This window comes from Asterias rubens, chromosome 8 (genome assembly GCF_902459465.1).
Source record: "Asterias rubens chromosome 8, eAstRub1.3, whole genome shotgun sequence".
NCBI classification, from domain to species: Eukaryota; Metazoa; Echinodermata; class Asteroidea; order Forcipulatida; family Asteriidae; genus Asterias; species Asterias rubens.
This window is the reverse complement of record NC_047069.1, coordinates 5,751,025-5,775,497: the sequence shown is the minus strand read 5'-3', so window position 1 is coordinate 5,775,497 and position 24,473 is coordinate 5,751,025. Positions and strand designations below refer to the sequence as shown.

Below are 24,473 nucleotides of genomic sequence, written 5' to 3'. Positions count from 1 at the left end.
CTGTTGTAGCCTTGATCAAGGCTGTGTAGACTAATAAAGCTAAAACCATAGAGCACCTTAGCCGCCCGAATGTCCCCCGACTGACTCTTAACAGAATAGCACACCGTACTCTCACCCACACCCACACAGCGCCTGTAATGTACATCCACCCAGCCCCACACACAGCCCCCACACACACTCGTTGGGACGTAAAGCCAATGGTCCCCAGTGTTGTGTAAAGCTTATAAAAGAATCCACTTATTGAAGGGGTTTGCCCAGAAATTTCTAGCAGTGACTACTGAATGCGTTACATGACCTTGTAACCCTTATAAGGTTGCTACATCAAAAACCTGTCCGAAAATGTTGGTGTTAATTGTTTAATTAAGTGACTTGAGTACCTCATTGGTAGTTACATGTGCTACATCAAAAACCTGTCCGAAAATGTTGGTGTTTAATTGTTTAATTAAGTGACTTGAGTACCTCATTGGTAGTTACATGTGCTATATGACAACATGTCATTATTATTATTATCTCAGCTTTGAAAGCACTGAGTGATCATTACAAATTGAAACAAATCCTTCAAGACTTGAACCATCTTGATCTATCACAGTGAAGCAGTCAGACTTTTAAAAAATAGCCAAGTTAAAAACACTGAGTTAAAAACAATAGGGTTTGATGTGAGATCAAATTGATTCTCAAAATGACCTAGCTGTTCCCCAAAATATGTTCCAACAATTTCGTAATTGTGTTGAATATTTCTTTCTTATCTATTCCCAGCAGTGAAATCTCTCATGCAACTCAAGTTGTGATTATGAACATCTGTCAGTGAGTGGTGATGCGTTCAAGAATCATCGACCATGCACAGAGGCTATGTTCTGAATATTTCTAGGTAAGTAGGGTTTGAAACTTGCATGGTGGGAGTACATTCTGGGCCTAGTTTCATGGCTCTGCTTCCCGCAGAATTCTGCGCTTATGATCACCATTTACCGCTTTCTGTGCAAGCTCTGAGCAGAAAATTCCCTGCTAAACCCATGAAATACGCTTAACGGAAGCGCAGAATTCCCTTCTTCCGCAAGCAGCGATTCTTAGCTTACGGTAAAGAATTTCTGCGCTAGCTGTGTAAACGAAGAATGCATAGTAATGTCAAGTGGACAGAGGCTATGTTCTGAATATTGCTAGGTAAGTAGGATTTGAAACTTGCATGGTGGGAGTACATTCGGGGCCTAGTTTCATGGCTCTGCTTCCCGCAGAATTCTGCGCTTTCGATCACCATTCACCACTTTCTGTGCAAGCTCTGAACAGAAAATTCCCTGCTAACCCAGGAAATATGCTTGACATAAGTGCCAGGGGTCGATTTCACAAATAGATAGGACTCGTCTTAACTTGAGTTAGGACGCGTAACTCATCCTAACTGACGAGTAACTGCATGCTACAGTGCAGGGTTGGGACTCGTCCTAAGTCCTAAGATTAGTCTTAAGTTAGGAAGAGTTTTGTGAAATCGACGGCAGTTCCCTAGCATCCGCAAGCGCTGATTCTTTCCTTTCGATGATAAGCCATGAAATTGGGCCCAGGTGAGGATTTATGGTAGCACCGTGTGTAAATCTCAAGTGAGTAATAGGGTTCTGAGACCACCGGTTCTTCTCAGAACCACCCCTACCTAAAATAGATTTACACACGGTGCTACCACAAAACCTCTCCTAATCAAGGTAGTGGACTTAAGATCTGGAACGCAAATCCCAAAAGATTGTCCACTTGAAACTTGTTTGAACTAAAGAGGGACTCCAATGTCAATTCGTTTTTCTGATGCAGTCTTTTTCCAATAAGCAAAAAAAAACATTTGAAAGGTGGGAAAATATTGCAAGTCTGTAAACTGCCACTTTATTGGACACTCTTTCCAGCCAAAATTAAATATGGCGGCACAGAACATCATCAATAAATGGGTCTGTACATTCTGCACCTGTAGAATTGTTCATTAGTCAAGGTTAAATTCAATGCCATTTGATGAAGTACATGTATCATGAAAATTCAGGAATAAATTGACAATTTTCCCTGTGCAATAATGTACAGACCCACATAGTTGAAATGCAATGTCATTGGATGTTAATACATTTTGCACTGAGTGTAACCATAGCCATTTGATACCATTTTAACAGTTCCATAAGGGCTCTATCTATTGGACAATGAGTGCATCACAAAACATAATTTGATCTTAGGGCCCTCTATTAAAACTGAGTATGGAATCTCTTTACAAGGGCAGATCAAGTCAAACATTTTTTTGGAGGGCCAAATCTGTCTTAGATAGAGCATGCGAGTGTGGAGAAAATTGTTGATTCTTGATGCTCTGTGGTGCAATCTTAGACCAATTAGAGGCACAATTGATGAACAGAATGATAGGCCTTCAAAATTTAAGATGGCCAGCACTCCCTAGATCTACCCTTGTTCCCTTAACCCCAAAGTTGTATAAAAGAGTTTCATGGTGTATAAAATCATTGGTTTCCACACAGCATTGAGGAACTCTGGAGTTAACCTTACTATCATGGTTTCCGGTTCTGGCAAACAGCGAACCTCCAAGCAGCCATAGTTACAACCATGCAGGAGTTTCATCGTACCAAGAACAACAAAGATTTGCCCATCAACAAAGACCTACATAACGTACAACCATCAGAACACCTGGCGTCATCTTTCTGGGAACATAGCCAGTCTCTTCACAACAATTTAAGGTAAAGGATGAGAAGGGGTTGAAAATTTTCATGGTAAAAGTACAATCAGGTTGGGTTTTGTGGTAGCACCATGTGTAAATCTCAGTTGAGTAGTGGGGTTCTGAGACCACCGGTTTGTCTCAGAACCACCCCTACCTAGAAGAGACCCACACACGGTGCTACCACAAAACCTCACCTGATCAAGGTTGTGGACTAAAGGAATGGTATGTGACCCGCTTTGGATTGGAACATGGGAAATGTCTCGCAGGCGAGAAGAGGTACAACTTTTCCAAAGCGGGGATAAATGAGTGAGTCTCACCATCAGAAAGCCTGTTTTCCAACTAGAGAGAGATAAAGTAAAGGTGTGGGACCTGTCATTGTTGATATGTCTAACCTTATACACAAGTGTGGGGTTTGCGGACTTGCCAGTGTGTAACTACTCACCTAAGGGCCAGTTTCATTTTGGCTGACTTTGTGCCAACTGCGCAAGTTTCAAACTTATAGCGCTGCTGACCATGCCCACGAAAAGGTATGACCGGTGCTTACTGTGTGAAAATGAATGGCGTAGGCCTATCAATAACAATGCAAATTACATGTATCCTACAATTATCTGTAGACGTTATGCACCTATCAACAAAGACATCTGAAACTGTGAAAAAACTTATCCACATAGCAATAGGCCAGAAGCTATTCATGGGATTGTATTTTTAGGATAATTACAAATAAAGGTATTAAGTTCTTAGCAAGACTAAAGTAAAGGGTGGGATTTTGCGCTGTGCACAGCGTTAAGTCTGGCTGTGCCAAGGGAGACAGTGAAGTGATTCGTCTCTAGCTGACAGCTACTGGCCTTCTAATCAAATAATTTGAGGGGTGAAACTATAGGGATTTGCAGCTTCTTCAGGAGATTTTTATTGAAAATACTGGCAGCAAAATCTATACAACGGGGGCAATGTAAAAACCACACTTTCCGTGCACAAACACATGACATCGTGTGAGTATTCTCGTGGAATTTTCTGGTTGGTGGAACTGTGTTTAGTCCATAACTGCCATTGTTCAGCCATCGGTAAGGTCTCATGTTACAAACTCTGGAATATTCTTTAGTGATATCGAGAATTGAGTCTTTATTGAACAAAAAAATGCCACAGTAATCATGTCTTTTTAACGAACGTTGATACGCAGTACGCCATGTTTGTTGGTGTTTAATACCCATTACAGGTCACGTGATGTTATGTAGCACAGTATGTCTATTAACTACCTGTTACTGCCAGTTGTATATGGTGGATGCCTTGTTACACATTTCCAGGAGGTTGTCTGGGAGTTTCATATGGTGGCATAATATAATTTTGGACTGGCTTTGAATCTTTTGTATGAGAAAGTTTAAACGTGTTTGAGTGCTGTTCCAATATTGAAGTAAACAGTTCAAATCTTATTGAAACTTTTTGAATACCAGTTCATTGTATTCATTTGTTCCCATCCCATATTAATGTCAGTAGTAGTCAGTTAACTCTGTGGCTCATGTAGAAAATAAAAACAAACTCTTCATTGTCAGTCATTTAAAACAAAACTATGTGGTACTCATTTTTATTTAGTTTAAAGAGAGTGTTTTGTAGGACGACATACATAGTTGTATTAAAAACTGGTGTATTTTTTCATGACATTTGGCACATGTAAAAAGTCATAGAGGTTTGCGGTAATGATATTCTCTAAATGAGTTGGGGTGGTTCTGAAACAAACCGTTGGTTTCAACTCAGGCTTTTCGATTAGTATGCTCTGATCGTTGTCTGGAGAAAGCTGGTTTGCACTTTTATAGTAAAGGTTTGCGGTAACACCATTTAATGATATTCTCTAAATGAGTTGGGGTGGTTCTGAAAAGAACCGTTGGTTTCAACTCAGCATTTCGATCAGTATGCTCTGATCGTCTTCTGTACAACGTTGATAGAGAGGATGAATCCTAAAAACTAAACTTTTATCCCCTGTGAAAACTTTTAGAGGAAAACAACCCACAACTTTACTAGTAAAACTGCAAGTATCACAAACACAAGAAATGAAACCCAGTCTCAGAGGTAGATTGTCCACTCAACAAATGTATTAAATTAAAACTGACTGTAAACATAAACAAAATATATAAATATATAATTCACACAAAACTGTAAAAACCTTGCAAGCAAAATTTGAATAGAACTTAAAAATTCATGACATACAAGAGTACAAATGAAAAACATTGCAGCAAGGAAAATTGCTTTATTTGCCTTTCAATTCAATTCCCCGCATTTTTTTTTAATTGGCCCACCTCTAAATTCGCCCCAACTAAAAATTGTGTAAAATTATGTAAATTGCAGAAAAATTATTGAAAAATTTTTTGCAACAGAGTCATTTATTTTTATCACAAATTTCCTCTGCATGTAGTGTACATGTAATAGGTTTTTAAGAAGATAACGAGCACACATAGTAAACTATTCGGTAACGCTAATAATTGTATGCACAAAATCTGTCAAATACATGTACAGTGTACATCATTGATTTATTTAAAAATTCTTCAAATAATTCTTGTAATAAAAAAAATGACATGGCATGGAGATATTAACACACAAAAAATGTACATTGCATATTGCCATAATTAAGTTTTATCATAATAGGTAACACGTTTTGGGGGTTTGTTTTATTGCTTTCAATTTGGAATGCAATGCACTTTTGACCAGTTCCGATTTCAAAGAACATTTCTGCTTGAACAGAATAAAGTAACTGCCAACTAATGTTTGCTAAGCAGAGAAATTATTAAGCAGCATTTGGCGCTTCAGCAGCTTTGTGATATTGACTCCCAGTTATAATTAATTTTGCCTTTCACATGGTGATGAAGTAATACAAGAACTTACTACAAACAAAACATTATGATATTGTCACAGAATCTTTCATTTATGGCTGGTTTATAAGGATGGTTTTAAATTGCAAGCTAATTTTTATGGCATAGAATACTTCTGGGCTGACCAATGAATTATCTCTGTGAAAAAAGTGATGTCACAAAACAAAACTACACTCAGAAGAATATAGAAAACTCATCATAAGATGGCTAATAAACAAATTTTGACAGCAACCTGAAATCTGATTAAAGTAAGAAGAATATCATGCCTGCTTATTCAAGTCATAAATTATTTTCTCCCAGCGGCAATATTTTCAAGGATATTGGTAATTATTTGTTACTATCATTTCAAGTTGCCTTTAGACACGTAATCTGAAAACGTATCCATAACGGCACCGTCTCTTTAAATTATGGAATGTACAACTTGAAAATATTTACCTCAAAGGATGGTTTACTGCTGCTAGATTGCCTCCAGGCAGTCAACTTAAATTAGCAGCTGAACTTGAGCAGTATATTTACAACAAATGCGCTAGAATCTGTGATACTTAACAGCAATGCTCTTGTGTGCTGGCAAACATTCACAAGGACTCTCTTATAAACCGGGGGCGATTTTTCAGTGAGTTTAATTCTGCCATAGTATCTCGATTCTAACACTTAAACGAACCTCCTTTTTTCTTTCTTGTGTTTTGTTTTTTCTTCTCTTCTTTTCTTTTTTTAGCAATGCACACATTTGAAGTGGGTCCTTCTTATTCAGGCAGCCAATGTAATCTGATTATTAAGAACTAGGTCAGCCCAATTGGTCCAGATTAGATTGGCTGCAAATAAACCTTGATTGTTCAACTTAAATTAAAATATGATGAAATCTGTGTTTATTTTCTCCAGTAGACATTCTCACAGTGTGCATTTAAGATGAAATAACTGCTATGTAAGGTTTATTAAAAACCAATAAAGCGAAAGCATTTATATCTCACCTTTTGGTGCGTATAAATGACATCAAGTCCATCAAGTCATTCAAGAGATGTTCACACTTTTCACATAACGGCAAACATTTACTTCTTAAAAGAAAAATCGGAGGCAAAGCAAAACACACCAAAACATAAAAATGTCCACTGTGATGGTGTCCTGTTTATACACCTGCTCAACAGAAAACTTGTTAGCAATATTTTATGCTTGAGCTCTGAGCAGCTCTATATATATGGAATTGGGTCCAGCGATCAGTCCAAGTCTGTTTTGCTTCACTGACTTAATCTGTAACTCCTAATCGACATGTTATAAATCCAAGACTTATATTAATCTTTAATACTTTGTGAACTCCCAAATGATACATGGATATTGCATGACCATCTTATAAAGTATTAATGTTTACATCTCCCTTAATAATACCAAGAATAATCTGGAAATATTATCAAAAACGCTTACGATAGCCTAAATTCCGCAGTAGTAGTAGTAATAGCTTATATTAATCTTGTCTGCTCAAATCCGATCGCTACGTAAAAACATCCTTCGCCTACATAAGTCATAACCTTCATGTCACTCAATAAAAAGCTTTATCCTTAAGTCTTTTCTTCATCTTTAACTCTTCTCACCAAGTTTTCTGCATCAGTGCCGGTTCATTTCTATTGGTGTGAAGCTTAAACGTTGAGCAAATGTTTTGACTAAAAACAATTGGGAATACAGGCACTGGCAACCAGTCTTTCCGGCTGCTACTTCAAACATTGAGGTCGATCGAGGCCGTGCTATCAACCTTGGCTAGACGTGTCTGTTTTAGACTCTCAGTTCTGGTCAAAGCTTTATAACAGCCATTAGGAGACCTTGTCCAATGCTCAATCAGAGATAACAATTGACTGACTAACAAGACATTATTATCAACCATTCAATCAATTTGCCAATTATAGTAAAATTATGAGCATCTTTACACGGGGGAACTTTAAATACTGAAAAACTTAAATTAATTTAATCTTTGAATACTGTATCAATATTTAAAAAATAATCAATCAGTTAATCAAACCTTAAATCATTATTACTTATTTCATTCATCATTATTTCCAACTAGTTATAATCAATTTATACATTGCTTGTCATAATGAACAAGGCAGGGCTGTGACTTAACATTTTTTGCACATGTAGTCACAATCCTGATTTGATCATGACGATACAGTAACTTCCAAAATTATTGTAAGAAAACTCAAGTTACACCAAACAGGAGAAATATTCAAACCTTTAAACACTTGATTTACCTTAAACACTTTTCACACTCAGTTTCAAATCTGCTAAACGTAACAACAACACACATCATACTGTAAATACTGATAACATAATTAGGCCAGGGCCGCTGCCAAAGCTTGTAGGGGTCAATTTCATGGCTCTGCTTACCACAAAATTCTGCGCTTACTGTGCAGCACATGAGTCTATGGGCTGTAAGTGCAGAATTGTGTGTAAGCAGCGCCATTAAAAAAAATCTGGAGGGTACATCTTGAGGCACTTGTTGAAACCACAGCTTGGTCTCTGGCTTGGGATATACTGCTAAAAATTGTATTCTTGAAACAAGAAAGACATATTGTTTAGAGAAAATATTTTATGTATCACTCCCTAGAAACTTTTTCTAGGGAGTGGTACAAGAAATATTTTCTCAAAATAAAATGTTTTTCTTATTTCAAGAATACCATTTTTAGCAGTGTAGGTCCGCTTGTTTGAAGCCCCATACCGAAAACGGTTTATTTTAAAAATAACGGATGGAGCCTGAGCTAGAACAGCTGAAGTTTCATTTAAGGTCACAGTGTCCCATTCACCTTCGGTCACAGGTAAAAATTTAGGATTTTGCAATAGATCTTTGGAATTTTTCTTAATTGAGATCTAAGAACAGCACTGTAGCCGTTTCAAGGAACAAATTGCATAGTTAATTTTATGTTTTGCTGAAGAATCAATTTATTTCTGGATATTGTAAATAACAAGTAAATATGTGAGTCTTTACTAATTATCACAATCCAATAGTATGATACAAAAAAATGGACGAAATTTCAATAATACCTGGATTGAGTATAAATGTGATCAAAAGGTGATCAATAATGGATAGATTATCAATTCTAAATACATAATAATTTGTCATGGACGGAATGTACTCACTATGGTTATGTTTAGAGTAACAGGAACGTTGACCGATCAATATCATCAAGTTGATGCAGTCGTCCCAACGATGATAATATCTCTTCTTAGTAACTTGAAAAAGAAGATGCACTCATGGGCCTCGGAGACAAGCTACTTCCTGGTCGGGAACCTATTAAACAATCGATAGAAATACAAAACAAATGTCAGACTAACATGTACTAATTCCATTTAATTTAATGGACCAGTCTTTAAAGGAAAGGAAGAAGATTCAGCATTGATCTGAGGTCAGATTAATTAGTCCAGTTGGACGAGCATGAAACCTCCATGAACTACCAGGCTGCTACAATATAGAGGATTTACAGACTCTCCACATCACAGCAAATTGTATGTTATGTTTATAAGGGCACTAATTGAATGGTTTCATATCCGTAATGATCAAAAGGGAGAAAAATTAAAATGCTTATAAAATCTGGAAACACAAATCGAAATCCACACATATTTTTTTCTTGAAATAGGCAGTTTTTAAACTATTTTTGACCAGGAGATAACATGTAGGTCTATACTAATATACAATAGAAAGATATAAAATCCAAACATAATGTGCTAACGACATTAAAAAGTTATCAGCTGACGAAATGCAAAAATAAGACGTCTGAACATAAAATGGCTGTCCTTTTCCCTTGGTCAGTTTACTGTTATCCTAGTGAGCAAACTTGCTTTTAGCTCAGCCATTGTCTGTGGTGCTTGACCAGCTCTCTGAAATTGGGCCCAGTGCATGAATTTCATTAAATTACAATTTTGAACTGTGCATCCACATCATAAAAATACAGAAATTTTGCATCTTTGCGCATTCTGCTTGTAGGCCGTACACAAACCCCTACCCCCCCTCAGCAAATTGTGAATTTGATTTTCCTATTATGCCAGTCGTATATCTGACAAGTTTCTGTCGCATATTATTATCATTATTACTCTTTTATTAAAAATCTGCTCATCACAGACGGCAGGCATAATTACAATACTGGATTTACAATAAAATACAAAAGTACACCAAAATATTTATACAACAGAAACATTAAATATTTAAAGGCACTAGACAATAGATTCATTACGAAAACCCCAAATAAGTAAAAAATAACATAAAGCAAAATAACATAAAGCATATAATGAAGTAGTCCAGCAGATACATGCAGCAAAGCATTGTAGCACTGTGTACATATTGTTAGTGGATTGACGCGCGCAATTCCCGCTCGATCCCAAACGCCAGCGTAAATACACTCTGTCTGGTAAAACCGGCTACACTACAGCCCGTCTCCACATAGTTGATTTGAATTGAACAGTTATTGTTTCCAAGCGCTGAAAATAGAGCGCTATTGATTTGTGCGGTCACTCACTTCAATGATTAGGGGTTATATGAGACGCAATTGAAGTGTGTCCGTCCATACTCCAATTACACTAGATGTCAATAGTAATACTACATGTATAGAGAGAAATATTAAAGGGAACACTGGACAGAGAGTGTAGGGAAAGCTGACAGATTATTAAAGGGAATGGACAAATTGTTTATGCTCTGCCGGCGTTTGAATGCTAGAAGAGTCTATAAAATAACAACACAATACACCTTCTGTGTTTTTAGAGAGTGGGATTCAAAAATGGAATCTGATATACGTTTCTGCATGAAATATTTTTTTATAGATCCTTTGTGGACATAACCGCTCCAAATATCTCATGAAATTTACACAGGTTTATTTTATTGTATATTATTTCAACTATATAGGACAAAAGCAAAAATGCTTTGAAAAAACCAAGTTCTACTTTGCCTTTTATCTAAAATCTGAACACTTTCAACCCAGGAAAATGGTCAAAACCAATTTGTGTGAGGCACTTGTTTTCCTAAAGGCCTTATTTTCCGGCCTTTCCTTTTTTGTAGTTATGTACCACATTGCTTCAAAATCAGTTATCCATGCTGGTTGCCAGCGCTGCTTGGACTCAGATTTTATTAAGGATCCTTGGCACTCTGATCGTACTCATCGGGATATACATATGGGCAATTGTATAATTTAATAGATTAGGAAATACCTGTAACTGAGGACATGTTCGTAAGAAAATCAATCAATCCATTAATGAACCTCTGCATGCATGAAATGAAACACAGAGAAAAATAGTTCTAAAAAAGCTGCCCCAATACTCCGTTGGATTAAATTAAACCTCTCTAAAATGGAGGTGAAGTGATAAAACACATATACTTCAAAGTGAAAAATAAAAACCCCAAATTACATTATCAATCCTACTCATAGTGATGACTTCTCTAGATGCAACTTAATACATGGGGAGTGTACATTGTATCAAGTTCCAATAGGACTATCTAGAGAAACAGCAGAAATTAAATTAACCCTAACACTGGCCTTGCCAGCAACTCCAGCAGTGACAGACTAGAGCAGCCTGAACGTTTCTCTAAACTGGAAAGATGTGTGTTTGCTTAGTATACGACCACATTTATTATTATTATTATTATTATTATTGGTTTATTGTAAAAACATCTGCTTGTCGCAGTCCAGAGACTGAATTAAAATACAGATTTACATTATTATATAAACATTTTAAAAAGCAGAGAGAAAATTTATACACAAGAAAAATTGAAAAATTAAGAGCAAAGTCATAAGAGACGTCATGAGAACTAAAACTAGATAAAACAAAAACAATAAATATTTAACAAGCACACTTAACTAACAAACCCAACAGCAGCCCGACAAACATACCCCCCCCCCCCCCGACACCACAACAAACACCCCAACAAACAAACAAACGAACAAACAACCAATCAAACACCCCAACAAACGAACGAACGAACGAACGAACAAACATACAAACAAACAAACAAACAAAACACTCCACCAGACAAACAAACACTCCACCAGACAAACAAACACACAAACAAAAAACCAAACACACACCCGCAAAAGGTAAAAAAGACAAAACAAACACGCAAACAAGAAAATAAAAACTGGGAAGAAAATCGATGGTAAAAATATGAGGCCTGCCAAAATGTGTCACATGTTCAAAATACTGGTGAGGTAGGGAATGGGGCTAGACCTGTATCGGTTGGTTCAATAGAGCTGTTCAAGTCTTTTAGTGAGGGGCGGAATGTTAAGCACCACACAAATATCAGAAATGAACGCTTTCAATGAGAAACTATTGTTCAGCTGTTTTGTTTTTTACAGATTAAAGTGAAATGCACTTTGGCCAGAAACGTAAACAAAATCTTGATAATCCCACGAAATTCCATTAAAGCTCTTTTTTTTTCGGGTCAGAAAAAAAAAGTTCCCGGCAAATGTTTTTCTGGGCTAACCACTGACTTTACGATGGTTAGAAAAAGTATTTTGTCATCTAGTTACTGAAACACAATTTCTTGATTTATGCAGTTCATAACCATAGGCGTCAAACCAATGTTTGTATGAGAGAGCCTAGCTGTTGCCAGCTTGGTGTTTATATCCCCTTGTGAGTTTTTACCGAGTTCCCTTGACGGATCTTAAAGATCATCTAGACTGAGACAGTTCATATGTTCAATTAAGGAGGAAACTTCATGTATATGTCAACATGATCAAGTGGCATCACGAATGCTTAAACACCCCCAGGGGATCTGGGAGTTCTTGGAAGGCAACAATTTAGCCATGATGACAGGGGTAATAATGTTCAAGTTACAAGAGAATCACACCAAGTCACATACCGAGTCCCAGGCCCGTTATTTCATGGAGGCAACAAAGGCGATTGCCTCCATGCTCCCCGGTCGATGACTTGGTGTCCTTAAAGGGTGCGTTCGTTTAGCTTCCCTGGGTCGACCCCGGTGTGCCGCGTTGTTTTTTTCCAGGAGGAACGTGTGTAATTATCTGCACATGTTCGTCCTGGGAAAAAAAAACGCGGCACACCGAGGTCGACCCAGGGAAGCTAAACGAACGCACCCTCTATGCTCCAGTTGAAACTTACAACTTCCTCCTAGGGTGCCCTTAACCAAGGAGAGTATGCATTGTGCCATTGCCCTTTCTAAAACGAAGCATCGCTTGAAGTAGACTATCCAGGATGTATTTTTACATTAGTATTCTATGTACTCACCAGTTGGGCTAAGAGTTCCATTCAAGCGACGCGGGCTTGGAGATCTTCCGCTCCTCGGGGTAACTGCTCTGCTTGGACTGCGACTTCGTCTTGGGGAGGACTGCCATGCAACAAAAGCAAACATTATTATTAGTTATGGCCAATCACAACACTTGTGTCCTTGAGCAAAGACACTTTCTATAATTGCTTCTCTTCACCCAAGAGGCTGATGTGGTAACCCCAAGAGGGCTTGGTTAGGTTTTGTGTGTGTGTTATTAGCTTCATAGTATAGCTTCATCACAATTGGCTTACAATATCTTGTACGCACAGCCACGGTTGAGATGGGTTTTGTTTTATAATGAAATAACCGGCTCAACCAGAGAGGTAATAATGATAAGACACCCTGAGCAAGAACACTTGACGGGTGCGGATTGAGCCGTGCTATTATCAATATTGCAATTAAACCACATACTAAAGACACAAATGTAACAATTGCCAATGCTGAGATATCGAAAAACAAATTAGAGGGATGGCGCAAGGGCTTTTAAATACATGCACAAATCGCATAAAGAGACGAGCTTGTTTAAACGCTATAAACAAACATTTTGAGATATCACCATTTGAAGAGTGCTTTAAAAGAGTTAAAATCCTCTCACAGTATTAAAAAAAATTGTTGTACATACTCAGAAAGAGCCAATAGTTTTCCATTTAGAAAGGTCCATTAAACAACAAAAATGGATTCCACAAATCAGTGTTACTTTCTTAACCAGCTCTCTCATAAGAATGTCATCAAAGCAAACCTATAACTGATGCCACTTTGTCTGACACACGCTGATTGGAATTTGATCTCCAACTTCAGTAAATAAACTGTATTTGTACTAAGTGAGTTTCTCATTTTCACCTATTTCCATTTTCCATTACTAGGAAAAAATCCACGGCCCTTCACGATGTAGTGTAAACTTGTCCGATGACATTGATGTATTTACACACAGTGTATCCCGTGACTGTATTCCGTTCTGCACATTTTTATTAATTTCCCTTTGACTAAAGCTGTGTTTACACAGGAGCCTCGTCCCACTAACATCAAACCCCGGGGTATTTGTCTTCTTAGATCAACTCAATTGCTGGCTCTTATTGATTTGTGTACAAAACGACCTGGCCATAATCAATTGAATCAATAGCCTCATAGCTATGTGTTTAAAGGGTTTGGGTACCATTTTTGTAGGTTAAGTTTTGGGCCAAGACATGAATCCCTTCCCACTGTGCATGAAGATGGACATATTATATAATTTCCCTATAGAAGTTTCAGTCGTCAGTCGTCATGGTTTTTTTTAGGAAATAAGTGAACAATTACAGGGCAAGTTTTTGCAGAAAACTGTTTTACATGCTTAAATAATTTTCGTCTCTTGTAAAATTGTTTTACTAATTTCTCAAAGACTACAGCACCTTATAAGCAGGTAATATTTTGAGGGAAGCTTTATATCATCATTATCTTTTAAAAACTGTGTAAGTGTAATGTAAAGCTGTGGAAGTTTTGTGCCATACAAAAAGTACCCAAACCCTTTAGAGAGCATATAAATACAACATATTTTTATGAGTAGGTTCTATCATGTAGTATTTTTAAGAAAGACATAGTGTACTGTTATGAGCAAAGATAATGACTCCACATTATGCGAAGGATGGACTACTTTTTAGGTAGGGTCATATATTGGTAAATACTAAAAAAAATTATGACCATAAAATATTACTTGAAGAGAAGCACTGCCGATGTTGATATTGTAAACTATTTTGGAGAAATGATTATCTTTGAAGTTACATGTTTTTTTTCTCATCCCAATACAATAATAACTGAGAAACGATTCATGCATGAATTGTTTCTCAGGTCTCTAAGGGTTGCTGTACGTAAGGTGACGCCTCCCCCTCCCCCCCACACACACACCACACAAATTTTCAGTGCCCCCAGGCGCCCCCAATTAAACAAATCGCAAAAGTGTTCAAACAAAATTAGAAGAGAGAAAAAGAGGAAAAAATGTTTTGTATCAAAACGTAGTGAACGATCATGATCGGAACACTGCGGCTACATACATGAAGCGCCCTAAGAAGATGGTGACCCCCTGCAGCGTTCCCCTTCCAAAATTAGAGCAATGCCCCCCCCCCCTTGAGATTTATATACCCTCATAAACGAAAACAGGTATTTAACAAAACAAGTGCTTTCAAAGTATTTTATCTCTTAGACTCACACCATAGATGTTTTCACAGCGCAAGAATGTATTAGTTCGAGGAAGCATTACGAACAAAAATTCATGGGTGACTTACAAGAGTAGCACCGCGTCTGGTTACCGCCTCTCCTTTAAGTAGAATCCTACCAGTCATGACTTCCTGTAGTGCAGGCCAGATGTAATGATTGACCAGCGGTGCTGAATATTCAGAGTCATAGCTTCGCCGGTACCTAAGGAAAAATAGTGTAGAGAAATCGTTATTAAAGTCTGATTTCTGCAGAAACACATATTTGTTAAGATTTTTTTTAATCAGAACATATTTTGACAGAAAATGCTATTTAACCTCTCCCCCCCCCAAAAAAAAAAAACATACAAAAATTGTTTCCATATATTTTGGATTTTTGTGTCAGGTTTTGGTTAGTTTTAGGCCTTCGAACCTCAATTTTGGTACTTGTCACTCAGAAACAGACTCGAGATTTGAGGAATCAAATACAAGTATGTTAAAAGATGTTGAAGTGAGTAGAGGGCTTTTTATGTGTGTGTAGCAGATATAGCGTAGCTGACATTCTTACGATCGACTATATTTTTCCAGTCAGCTCGGTCCATTCCTCCTTGGACAGAAGTCTTCCAGCCCAGCTGTGTTTTGCTTTTTATACAGCGCTCAAGTTCTACTGATGTTTGGCTGTCTAATATTGTACTCCTGCGCCCAATTTTATAAAGCTCCTTCAGCACGAGAAGCAGCTAAGCACATCAAAGTTATGCTCATCAAAATAAGATTACCAGCCAAAGTACTGTGTCACATATGTACAATCTGTGACTTGGCATCCTGCTTATGTTTCCTTAGCAGAAAGTTGCCAAGCATGATTCTCTGCTTTTAAAAGCAGCTTTGAAATTTGTCCCTGGTCACTGGGTCATTTATTTCATTCCTTCAATCATTACTGACCAACCACAACATGCCAGCAGACTGTATATTTTCTCTTGTTGCATCTTACAGCATTCAGCATTGAAATATGATCAATATAACACCATAGTAAATATTTATTTGTGCTCAAACTTACTTGAGATCGTCGAAGAGTTCTGCCGCCCTAGCCAGGATGATGTCCAGGGGGTTGGGTAAGGCACTCATGTCCCACGCAACCTTGACCAGTTCACGGATGAACAGAGACAAGGCTTTGAAGTCTACCTCTGGTGGGTAGGAGAGTACTGGGTGGGTATTCATTGCCAACAGAACATCCTACAAGAAGAATAAACGAGATGGGTCAAATAGTTAACGCACAATTAATACAATAACTTTAAAAATGGCCATTATGGGTAGGCTATAGTCCCCTTGTCTTTACTTGCTATGTGCATATCGGGCATATGGCTTTATTCTCTGAGCATGCCATGGGGGTGCATTGATTTTTATAAGAGATAACAAGGCCAGATGGCCACTTAAAGGTGAGGGCTACAACACTTATTTGGGTTTTTGACCCAAGTCAACAGTCACCATTGCATTTCTAGATCAGACATCTTACCACTAGACCACTGAGCTAGCCCGGTGGCTACATGTAGAGGCAGTTTGAAGTGTTAGCGAGTACCATAATAATTTCATCAAGATATTATATAAGTGACTGTACCTGTACAATGCTGTGTACATCCAGCAATTGTCCGTTTTTGTTGACGTAATTCTGCACAGCTTCGTCCAGAGTCTCTGGTCCAGTGTGAGTAATCTGAAGGGTGCTGCGGACTTTGGTGCGATACAGACGATATGCCTTCTTAGCGCAGTTGAACGCTTCCTGTGAACAGAATCAAATGAACTCATTTATAATGTCCGATTCTACTTATATGAGTATATGTTCAATTGTGCATCTCATAAATTATTAGTACTACAAACATACATTAACCAATCAAGAAACACCAAGTATGAGCCCCTTCTCTTTCATGACTCAGTATGAGCAAATGAACTGTGTTTTCTTACTGCAATTCTTACTAGATTGTATCTCCACGGTACAAAGTTTCAAGTCCTAACCCATGTACTGTAAATGGTGTTGACTGCAAACCTTACTAGTGGCACCATGCAAATTTTTCAAATCCTACTCATGTGCATGGCGTTCTACAAAACTCACTTAAGACTGTATCTCAACCATGCAAAGTTTCAAAACCTACTCTTGTACAAGGTGCTTCAGCAAGTCTTACTAGACTGTTTCTCCACCATAACAAGTTTCAAATCCTACTCATTTACATGGTGTTAATGCAAAACCTTACTACATTCCACCACAGAAAGTTTCAAATCATACTCATTGGGTTATCTCCTAAACCTTACTAGATTGTACCTCCTCAATGCAATCTAGTATAATAGTTATGTTTACATCTTTTATCGCAATAATTGACAACTCACTTCCACGCATGCAAAGATAATGCGTTGATTTATTTCATGATCATCTGATAGAGTACGTAGTATGTCCATAGCATCCATGCGGTCCCGTGAGAACATGTCACCAAAGCGAGTCACCAGATGAGCTTGTCTTACTCTCTGTACCACATCACTACCCACTGATATGGTGGAGCGAGGACTCGTTGGTGGCAGTGAAGCTGTCAGATAGTCCATTCTGAAATAATGAAGGCGAGAGGTTTGTTATGGCACATGCACGCACATTCACCATCTTGTAGGGCAGATATTTGAACGGTGACGCCATATTCAATACAGTCTATAAAAGAAATCAGGACAGTTTAATAAGTGCTTTTGATTAAATTTTACGGAGCGTTTTGGGTGTGATCCTGCCAACCGAGAAAAAACATCGGACATCCTTATCTGGATGGACAGACAGTTAAGGGCATATATGATGTCAACGGGCAAAAACAAAACCAACCGTTCTGAGTGGACCCGAGTTTGCCTACAACAAACTTGGGTCAGTATCACTGATTTGGGTTGGGCAGTTTTCACCATGATCTTTTATCTGATCCAGAGTTAATGAGGCGACTGTGGCAGTAAATTGAGCCACTATTAACAGGCTGACAACAATTTCTACAAACATCTACAAAGTTCTTGTTTATAACTCTAATTGGGAAAAGTGTCTAAAAATATTATGCGACCAACTTTAAATCATACAAATTTACCACGAGACTGTTCCCAGCCAGTCACATCCACTATAGATCTCTTAACATATTACCGATGTAGTTAACAGCGCATTAAAGGTAGTGGACACTATTGGTAATTACTCAAAATAATTATTAGCATAAAACCTTTCTTGGTGACGAGTAATGGGGAGAGGTTGATGGTATAAAACATTGTGACAAACGGCTCCCTCTGAAGTGCCATAGTTTCCGAGAAAGAAGTTTTCCACGAATTTGATTTCAAGACCTCAAATTTAGAACTTGAGGTCTCAAAATCAACCATCTAAACGCACACAACTTCGTGTGACAAGGGTGGTTTTCTTTCATTATTATCTCGCAAGTTCGATGACCGATTGAGCTCATATTTTCACAGGTTAGTTATTTTATGCATATGTTGAGATACACCAACTGTGAAGGCTAGTCTTTGGCAATTACCAATAGTGTCCACTGGCTCATGGTCACTGGCCTTAGGAAAGTGAAGGTGCCCTGTAACTTATAATACCTTTATTGATAGTGATAGCAGTTGAGTTGAAACCGACAGGTAGAATCGAGTGTTTTTGGCTAACTCATGTAATGATATGAGTGGTTTTATCATAACTCAAATCTTGACTCCCTGAATTTCTTAAACTTTTGCAAGTACATGTATTTCGTTGTCATGTTTTGTTAAAGAATCTCATGGAGCAACCTTTAAACTTACCTTCCAGTCAAAATTGCCTTCTCCTCTCTAAGGAGGTTGACATCCCCTCTGAGACGGCGAGATTCTGCTTCATAGTTCTCCAAGACTCCAACGCGAGACTTGTACATTCTCAACTCATCCTTTAGGGATTGCATACTGATAAAGGAAAACAAGAAATGGCGTAAACTATTTTCACTGACAATGAAAGTGTTTGTATGTTTAGATGATCTTAATGTCAAGGGAACTGGGCAAACTCCCACAAGGAATATACATATAAACGCAAGCCAACAGCCAATATCTGTCTACAAGCATTGGTTTAGCTTTCATGATTATGAATTGCACAAATCAAGAAATTGTGATCGGTTACTAGATGATAATATGGGATCTTAGGCATTGCATGATGAGGCTCCAAGAAATATTTGGTCTGCTGTAACAATATATTTATATCTTACTTGCTAGATAGATTTTGTTGTTTTGAGAACCATTTACTTTTTCTAGTCATTGTGAAATTAGCAGGTGGCTCGGTAGGATTTGAAACCAGAACATTGTAATTGCAAGTTGTGCAGTCTTACCACTGGATCACTCTGTTGGGTGATGGTATTGCGGTGTACAATAAGTCCTTGGTAAACATGTTTTTAGGAATAGAAAATGGTCAGTTCGGAACTCTTGGTACTTCTTTTTGAAATGGAAGATTTTTCTTTCCAGATGTTGGCTGCAGTATGAAGTGTTGTTAAATTTCTTAGTCTTTCTTGATATGCAGCAAAAAGAGCAGCGTAGGTTTAGGCAGGATCACTGTTCATACGCTTTGACTAGTCAGTTGGAAATGGGCTAAGTACACTATCTAGGTGTCTTGAACATTAGGCTAGGAGAAAGCTGCTACTTTGTTTGAACCCGTTAACATCAAAACCGGTACTAAGTTTTTTATTAATCCAAAATGTACCTTGAGTTGAGTCTGATGCTATCCTCCTCATTGATAATGGCTTCTCCTGCAGACGCCGACCGTTCTTCATTTAATTCAGCCCTTGTTTCTTGCAACCTAAAAAAAACCCAAGGCAACAACAAAGTGATACTTGGAAGTATTATCACTGCACCACAGGGTAACGGTTCGAATCCCAGTCGTGACACTTGTGCCCTCAAGCAAGACGCTCTTAACTAAAAACTACTTTTTTAACCATGCCAGAAAGACTCTGCTATAGGGTTGAAAGGTCAAGCCATTTACTATATTTTGCATTTATACTATTGGTTGGTAGGCAGCAGCAAAATCTAATTTCACAACCCATTGCTCCTGGCAGTCTAGTCTGGCACTCTTTGTGCACACAGGCATGTTTAACATTTTTATTCAATTTTTTTTCGGGGGGGGGGGGGTAAGAGTAAAAATTGCTTCTTATGGCAACTATTCAAAACTCTTTAAATTTATAACCCTGATCTTAAAAAAGATTTTTTTTTAAAAGAAAAAAACATTTGCAAAACTCAAGATCCTTTCTTTTATAGAAACACGTTTCATTAAGACCCCTCATAAATTGCAACTTAAACAGGAAGCCCGCCTGCAAAATATCAGAAAGTTTTATTCCCACCTGAGCTCCATTATTAGATACTTTGGCTCTCTTTATTTTATACTGCACGACTTCAGAAGTTTCATCCCTCTTTTTCATAATTGCATTTTAATCAATGCATCCACTGCTGACGCACGTAACCAACAAATACATGTACATGTAAGCAGGTGTTTTGATATGAATCTACCTGTCTATTATCAAACAGTGATTGATGAGAGCATCAACATCACAAAATGGAAACAATTTCCTTGCCTTTCAATGGGCAGGCCTGTTGTGAGCGTATAGGAAATAACGACAGGGAATTTGATGATCTCTTCTGAATGATAATTTACAGTTTGATTGTTGTAACTATTGCAAAGAAAAAAGTGCATTGGCACCGAGCTTTGGGAATCTATGAGTAAAAGTTTTTTCAAACTTAGAAAATATACCAGGGTTTTTTCAGGACCTCATGAACCCCTTATCCTTTCCCCCATGTCATATGACATGGCTGACTGGTCGTGTCCACTAAACTCAAGTTCTTGAGGCAAAAAACCACTACATTTAGTGCTCTCGAGCTGGGGCATTGTACCCCCAACCTCCCAGTCATCATGTCTTTATTGTGTGCTTAAAATATCAGGAATTCTTAATAGGATTTAGGAGGGGGAGGGGTACTTGTGTACATAGGGTCAGGCGTGTGAATGGTTTAAATTACGGTCATGACATGGCACAGTTTCTGAATATTTGCTAGCTAGCAGGACCATGACGTCTCCCAAACTGAGTTTTTGTGCGTTGTCATTAAAAATGCCATGAGATTTGAATCAGCTTTTGGTAAACTTTCAGGTTCATAAAATTATTCTGTTGTATGACATGGTCGAGTGGTCTAGTGTAAAAGACTTAAGTTCTTATGGCTAAGTCATCGGAGTGTGGGTTGAATCCCAGTCATGACACTTGTGTCCTTGAGCAGAACACCCGACTGTGAATGCCTACATTTTGAGGGAAAAGATGGTTATTGTGAATGATTTTTAGCTTGGTGAGCTAGACGCTTAGCAGCACAGGAAAGCTAAATATATACTTGATCAAACAAAGACACATTACAAGTTCAAATTTGTAAAGCGTGTAGAAAGCTGTTTCTTATGAAATAAAGTCTGGTCTGGTAAACATTTTTAGCTACGAGCCCTGCGATCTTGTGGAATTTTACCCTAAATTCAAGCCCTGCTTTAGGGAATGTCTATATTTTGTAAAAAAATATTTGGAGAGCTTACTCCTGCTTGAGACTGTCGGCCTCATTCCTGGATCGATTCAAATCGTCCTCCATGTCTCCCAGTTGTCCCTCAAAATCAACTCTGAGCTTTGATATGGTACGATCTTTCTTGGCAACATCGGCGATCATATCCAAGCTCAAGTCAGAGGTAGCACTGCTTGAGGTGAATCCCTGGGACAGCCAAGGGAGCAGTCGGTTCTTCAGTGCGTCGCACCCACCATAAATACCTCCTGAAAATCACAACAACATTAAATATTATTAATTTTGGTTTACCAATATAAACCGTTGTGTGCGAGCAATGTGTTGGCTTCCTCAGTACTTTCCAGAGCTCTGTGGAAAAAAAATCACATATACATGTACTTGCGTGGGATTCAAACCTACAACCTTTGCAAGCAGTGTCTTACCAACTAGGCCACCAAGATTTCCCGACAGTTAGAATCTTATTCATCAGCAGGTAGCCAACCGCAAGTTTTGTTCTGTAACAACTTAAAGGCTGTGGACACTACTGGTAATTACTCAAAATAATTATTAGCAGAAAACCTTATTTTGTAACGAGTAATGGGGAGAGGTTGATAGTATAAAACATTGTATGAAATGGCTCCCTTTGAAGTGGCATAGTTTTTGAGAAAGAAGTAATTTTCCACGAAATTTGATTTAGAGACCTCCTAACTAGATTTTCAGGTCTCGAAATCAAGCGTCTGAAAGCACACAACTGCGTGTGACAAGGTCGTTTTTCTTTCATTATTATTTCACAACTTTGTCGAACCAGCTGAGCTCATTTTATGCATATGTTGAGATACACCAAGGGAGAAGACTGGTCTTTGACAATTACCAATAGCATCCAGTGTCTTTAACACTTTGATGGTCCTACTAAAAGCCGACAACTCGCCGACAACAAGTCCAGAGCGCCGACAACTCGCCGCCAACAAGTTTTAATTACCTCAAAAATGGCCAATAAACCATAGATGTATTAGAACTATATGTGATCTGTAATATAAACATAAAGTTAATGGAAAAACTTCACAAAAAGTGTGAATTTTTAACCAGAAAAAAAGTTCACTTGCACGAAAAGCGGTCGGACGCCATCTTGGCTTAAAAACCGTGTTTGGACCAGACCATTATGATACGGGTAGATTTAGCACTTGTCAACAACAGAGGGCGGGCTTCATGTGAAGACCTTCACTGCAGTGTGCACAGCGCATGACGCCCGCCCTCTATTGCTAAGTCTGACTCACCCGCATCATAATGGACTGGTCCGAACACGATTTTAAGCCAAGATGGCGTCCGACCGTTTTCCGTGAACGTTCAGTTTTTTTTCTGGTTAAAAATTCACACTTTTCGTGAAGTTTTTCCATTAAATTTATGTTTATATTACAGAACACATATAGTTCTAATACATCTATGGTATATTGGAAATTTTCGAGGTAATTAAAACTTGTTGGCGGCGATTTGTCGGCGCTCTCGACTTTTAGTAGGACCCCACTTTGATGACCAGTGCTCTTTCTGTCTTGTAAGAGAAAGCTTGATCGCAACATACCTTCAGATGCACAGAGATTGAGGATTAGAAACAGTTGTCCCTGTAGGCGTGATGTCACCTCAAGCAACTCACAGCAGCGATTGACATTCTCATCACAGGTGTTTATCTATCAGAAATAGGAAAAGATGAAGAGATCATAGAAAACAAATTAGAAATGAATTTACAAATTAAAATCAATCAAATTTAGTGTAAACAATAACATTACTCTCACATTCATGAAGAGATTGTTAATAACTCTGTATCATTATTGGGGGGGGGGTCGTGAAGAAAATGAAAAATACATTAATATTTCCAAAAATCCAATGTAAACAACAAAATAGGGGAAATAATTTTACAATACCATACCAGGGTCCAGGGAAACACTGCACCAGAAACGAACTTTCTACATCCACAATTTTACAATTAAAAATACAATTTTATCAATAGTTTGAAAGTGATTTGGATACATATGACTCTTGTGCATATATTTAACGGTTGACTAATATGTTCAAGTGTTCTGTGAAGTGCATTTAAAAATTGTTGTCGTGAGTTGTCGTGAGTTGTCGGTATTTTAGTGCGACCGTACATCCATGATTCAGTCAGTGTGTGCAGGCAATAAAAACTTACCAAAAAATTGTCACTCCATTTATCCAGTTTCTCCTGCAGAAGCGAAAATGCCTCAGTCTTTGACAGCCTTCTAAGCGATTCAGCCATTTTCAATCACTTGACTTTTCAACACCAGAAGTCATAAAAATACCCGAGTTGTTCTGCAACTTGTCTTTTTACTCTGGTTCTGCCAAAGTACACACAGTTAATCGCTTCCGTCAACAACGTTAGGCACGCCACGCATGCGTATCGCGCCCCAGTGGAAGCTGTGTACTAGGTACCAGACAGTATTTTCATCTATTTACCTTCGAAGTGATTTAGGGTACCAGACTTTTTGATCCCATAGAAACCGACGCTACCGAGATTTGCGGACACACGAGCGGAATAATGATTTGACACCTATCGAAGAGGGCGCTATATAAAAGGACCGGTACTATTTATTATGGGAACCGTTATATTAATTAAACTTGCCATTGCATCTGGCGCTGCTGAGAGTACTACTAATGATATAATGTCAGTCTGACAGATTGAAATACTGATTTGAAAATTGGTTATTGGATTATAATAGCACTATTACAAGTAGTAATTTATTTTATTTTATAAAATGGCATTTATTCAGCTTTGGTAAATGAATTTTCTGTTGAAATCGTTGTAAGCGTGGTTGTGGAAGATTGGCTTTCAAATCTTTATGTGCAGTGATTGGGGGGGGGGGGGGGGCGATGCGTGGACTCCAGATATCCCAGTTTGCTGATAACAGTGTGCACTTGTGTCCTACTAGGCCTAATGGTACAAAACAAGATCCAAATTTGCGAATGCGAAAGATCGTTGTTCAATAATGGAAGTA

At 38.1% G+C, this 24,473-nt stretch overlaps 1 protein-coding gene across 1 annotated transcript; it reads right to left on the bottom strand.

Annotated features, from left to right (window-relative positions):
• Positions 1–4,748: 4,748 nt before the first annotated feature.
• Positions 4,749–23,834, bottom strand: LOC117293756 (mitochondria-eating protein-like). Its single transcript, XM_033776186.1, has 11 exons — positions 23,651–23,834; positions 23,045–23,150; positions 21,509–21,737; positions 19,655–19,750; positions 18,736–18,870; positions 17,323–17,533; positions 16,562–16,720; positions 16,004–16,179; positions 15,043–15,175; positions 12,748–12,847; positions 4,749–8,809 (listed from the first exon to the last, which is right to left on the bottom strand). The coding sequence occupies exons 1-11, from the start codon at positions 23,735–23,737 to the stop codon at positions 8,745–8,747; spliced, it is 1,497 nt and encodes a 498-aa protein (XP_033632077.1). The 5' UTR covers positions 23,738–23,834; the 3' UTR covers positions 4,749–8,744.
• Positions 23,835–24,473: the final 639 nt, after the last annotated feature.

Excerpts from the sequence above, each read along its gene's own strand:
- LOC117293756 (XM_033776186.1), bottom strand. The coding sequence starts at position 23,737 with ATGGCTGAATCGCTTAGAAGGCTGTCAAAGACTGAGGCATTTTCGCTT. Across the intron at positions 19,751-21,508 it reads GCCGACAGTCTCAAGCAGGA|GTTGCAAGAAACAAGGGCTG; the intron begins GTAAGCTCTCCA and ends GGTTTTTTTTAG. Across the intron at positions 18,871-19,654 it reads AGCATCAGACTCAACTCAAG|TATGCAATCCCTAAAGGATG; the intron begins GTACATTTTGGA and ends TTCCTTTATCAG.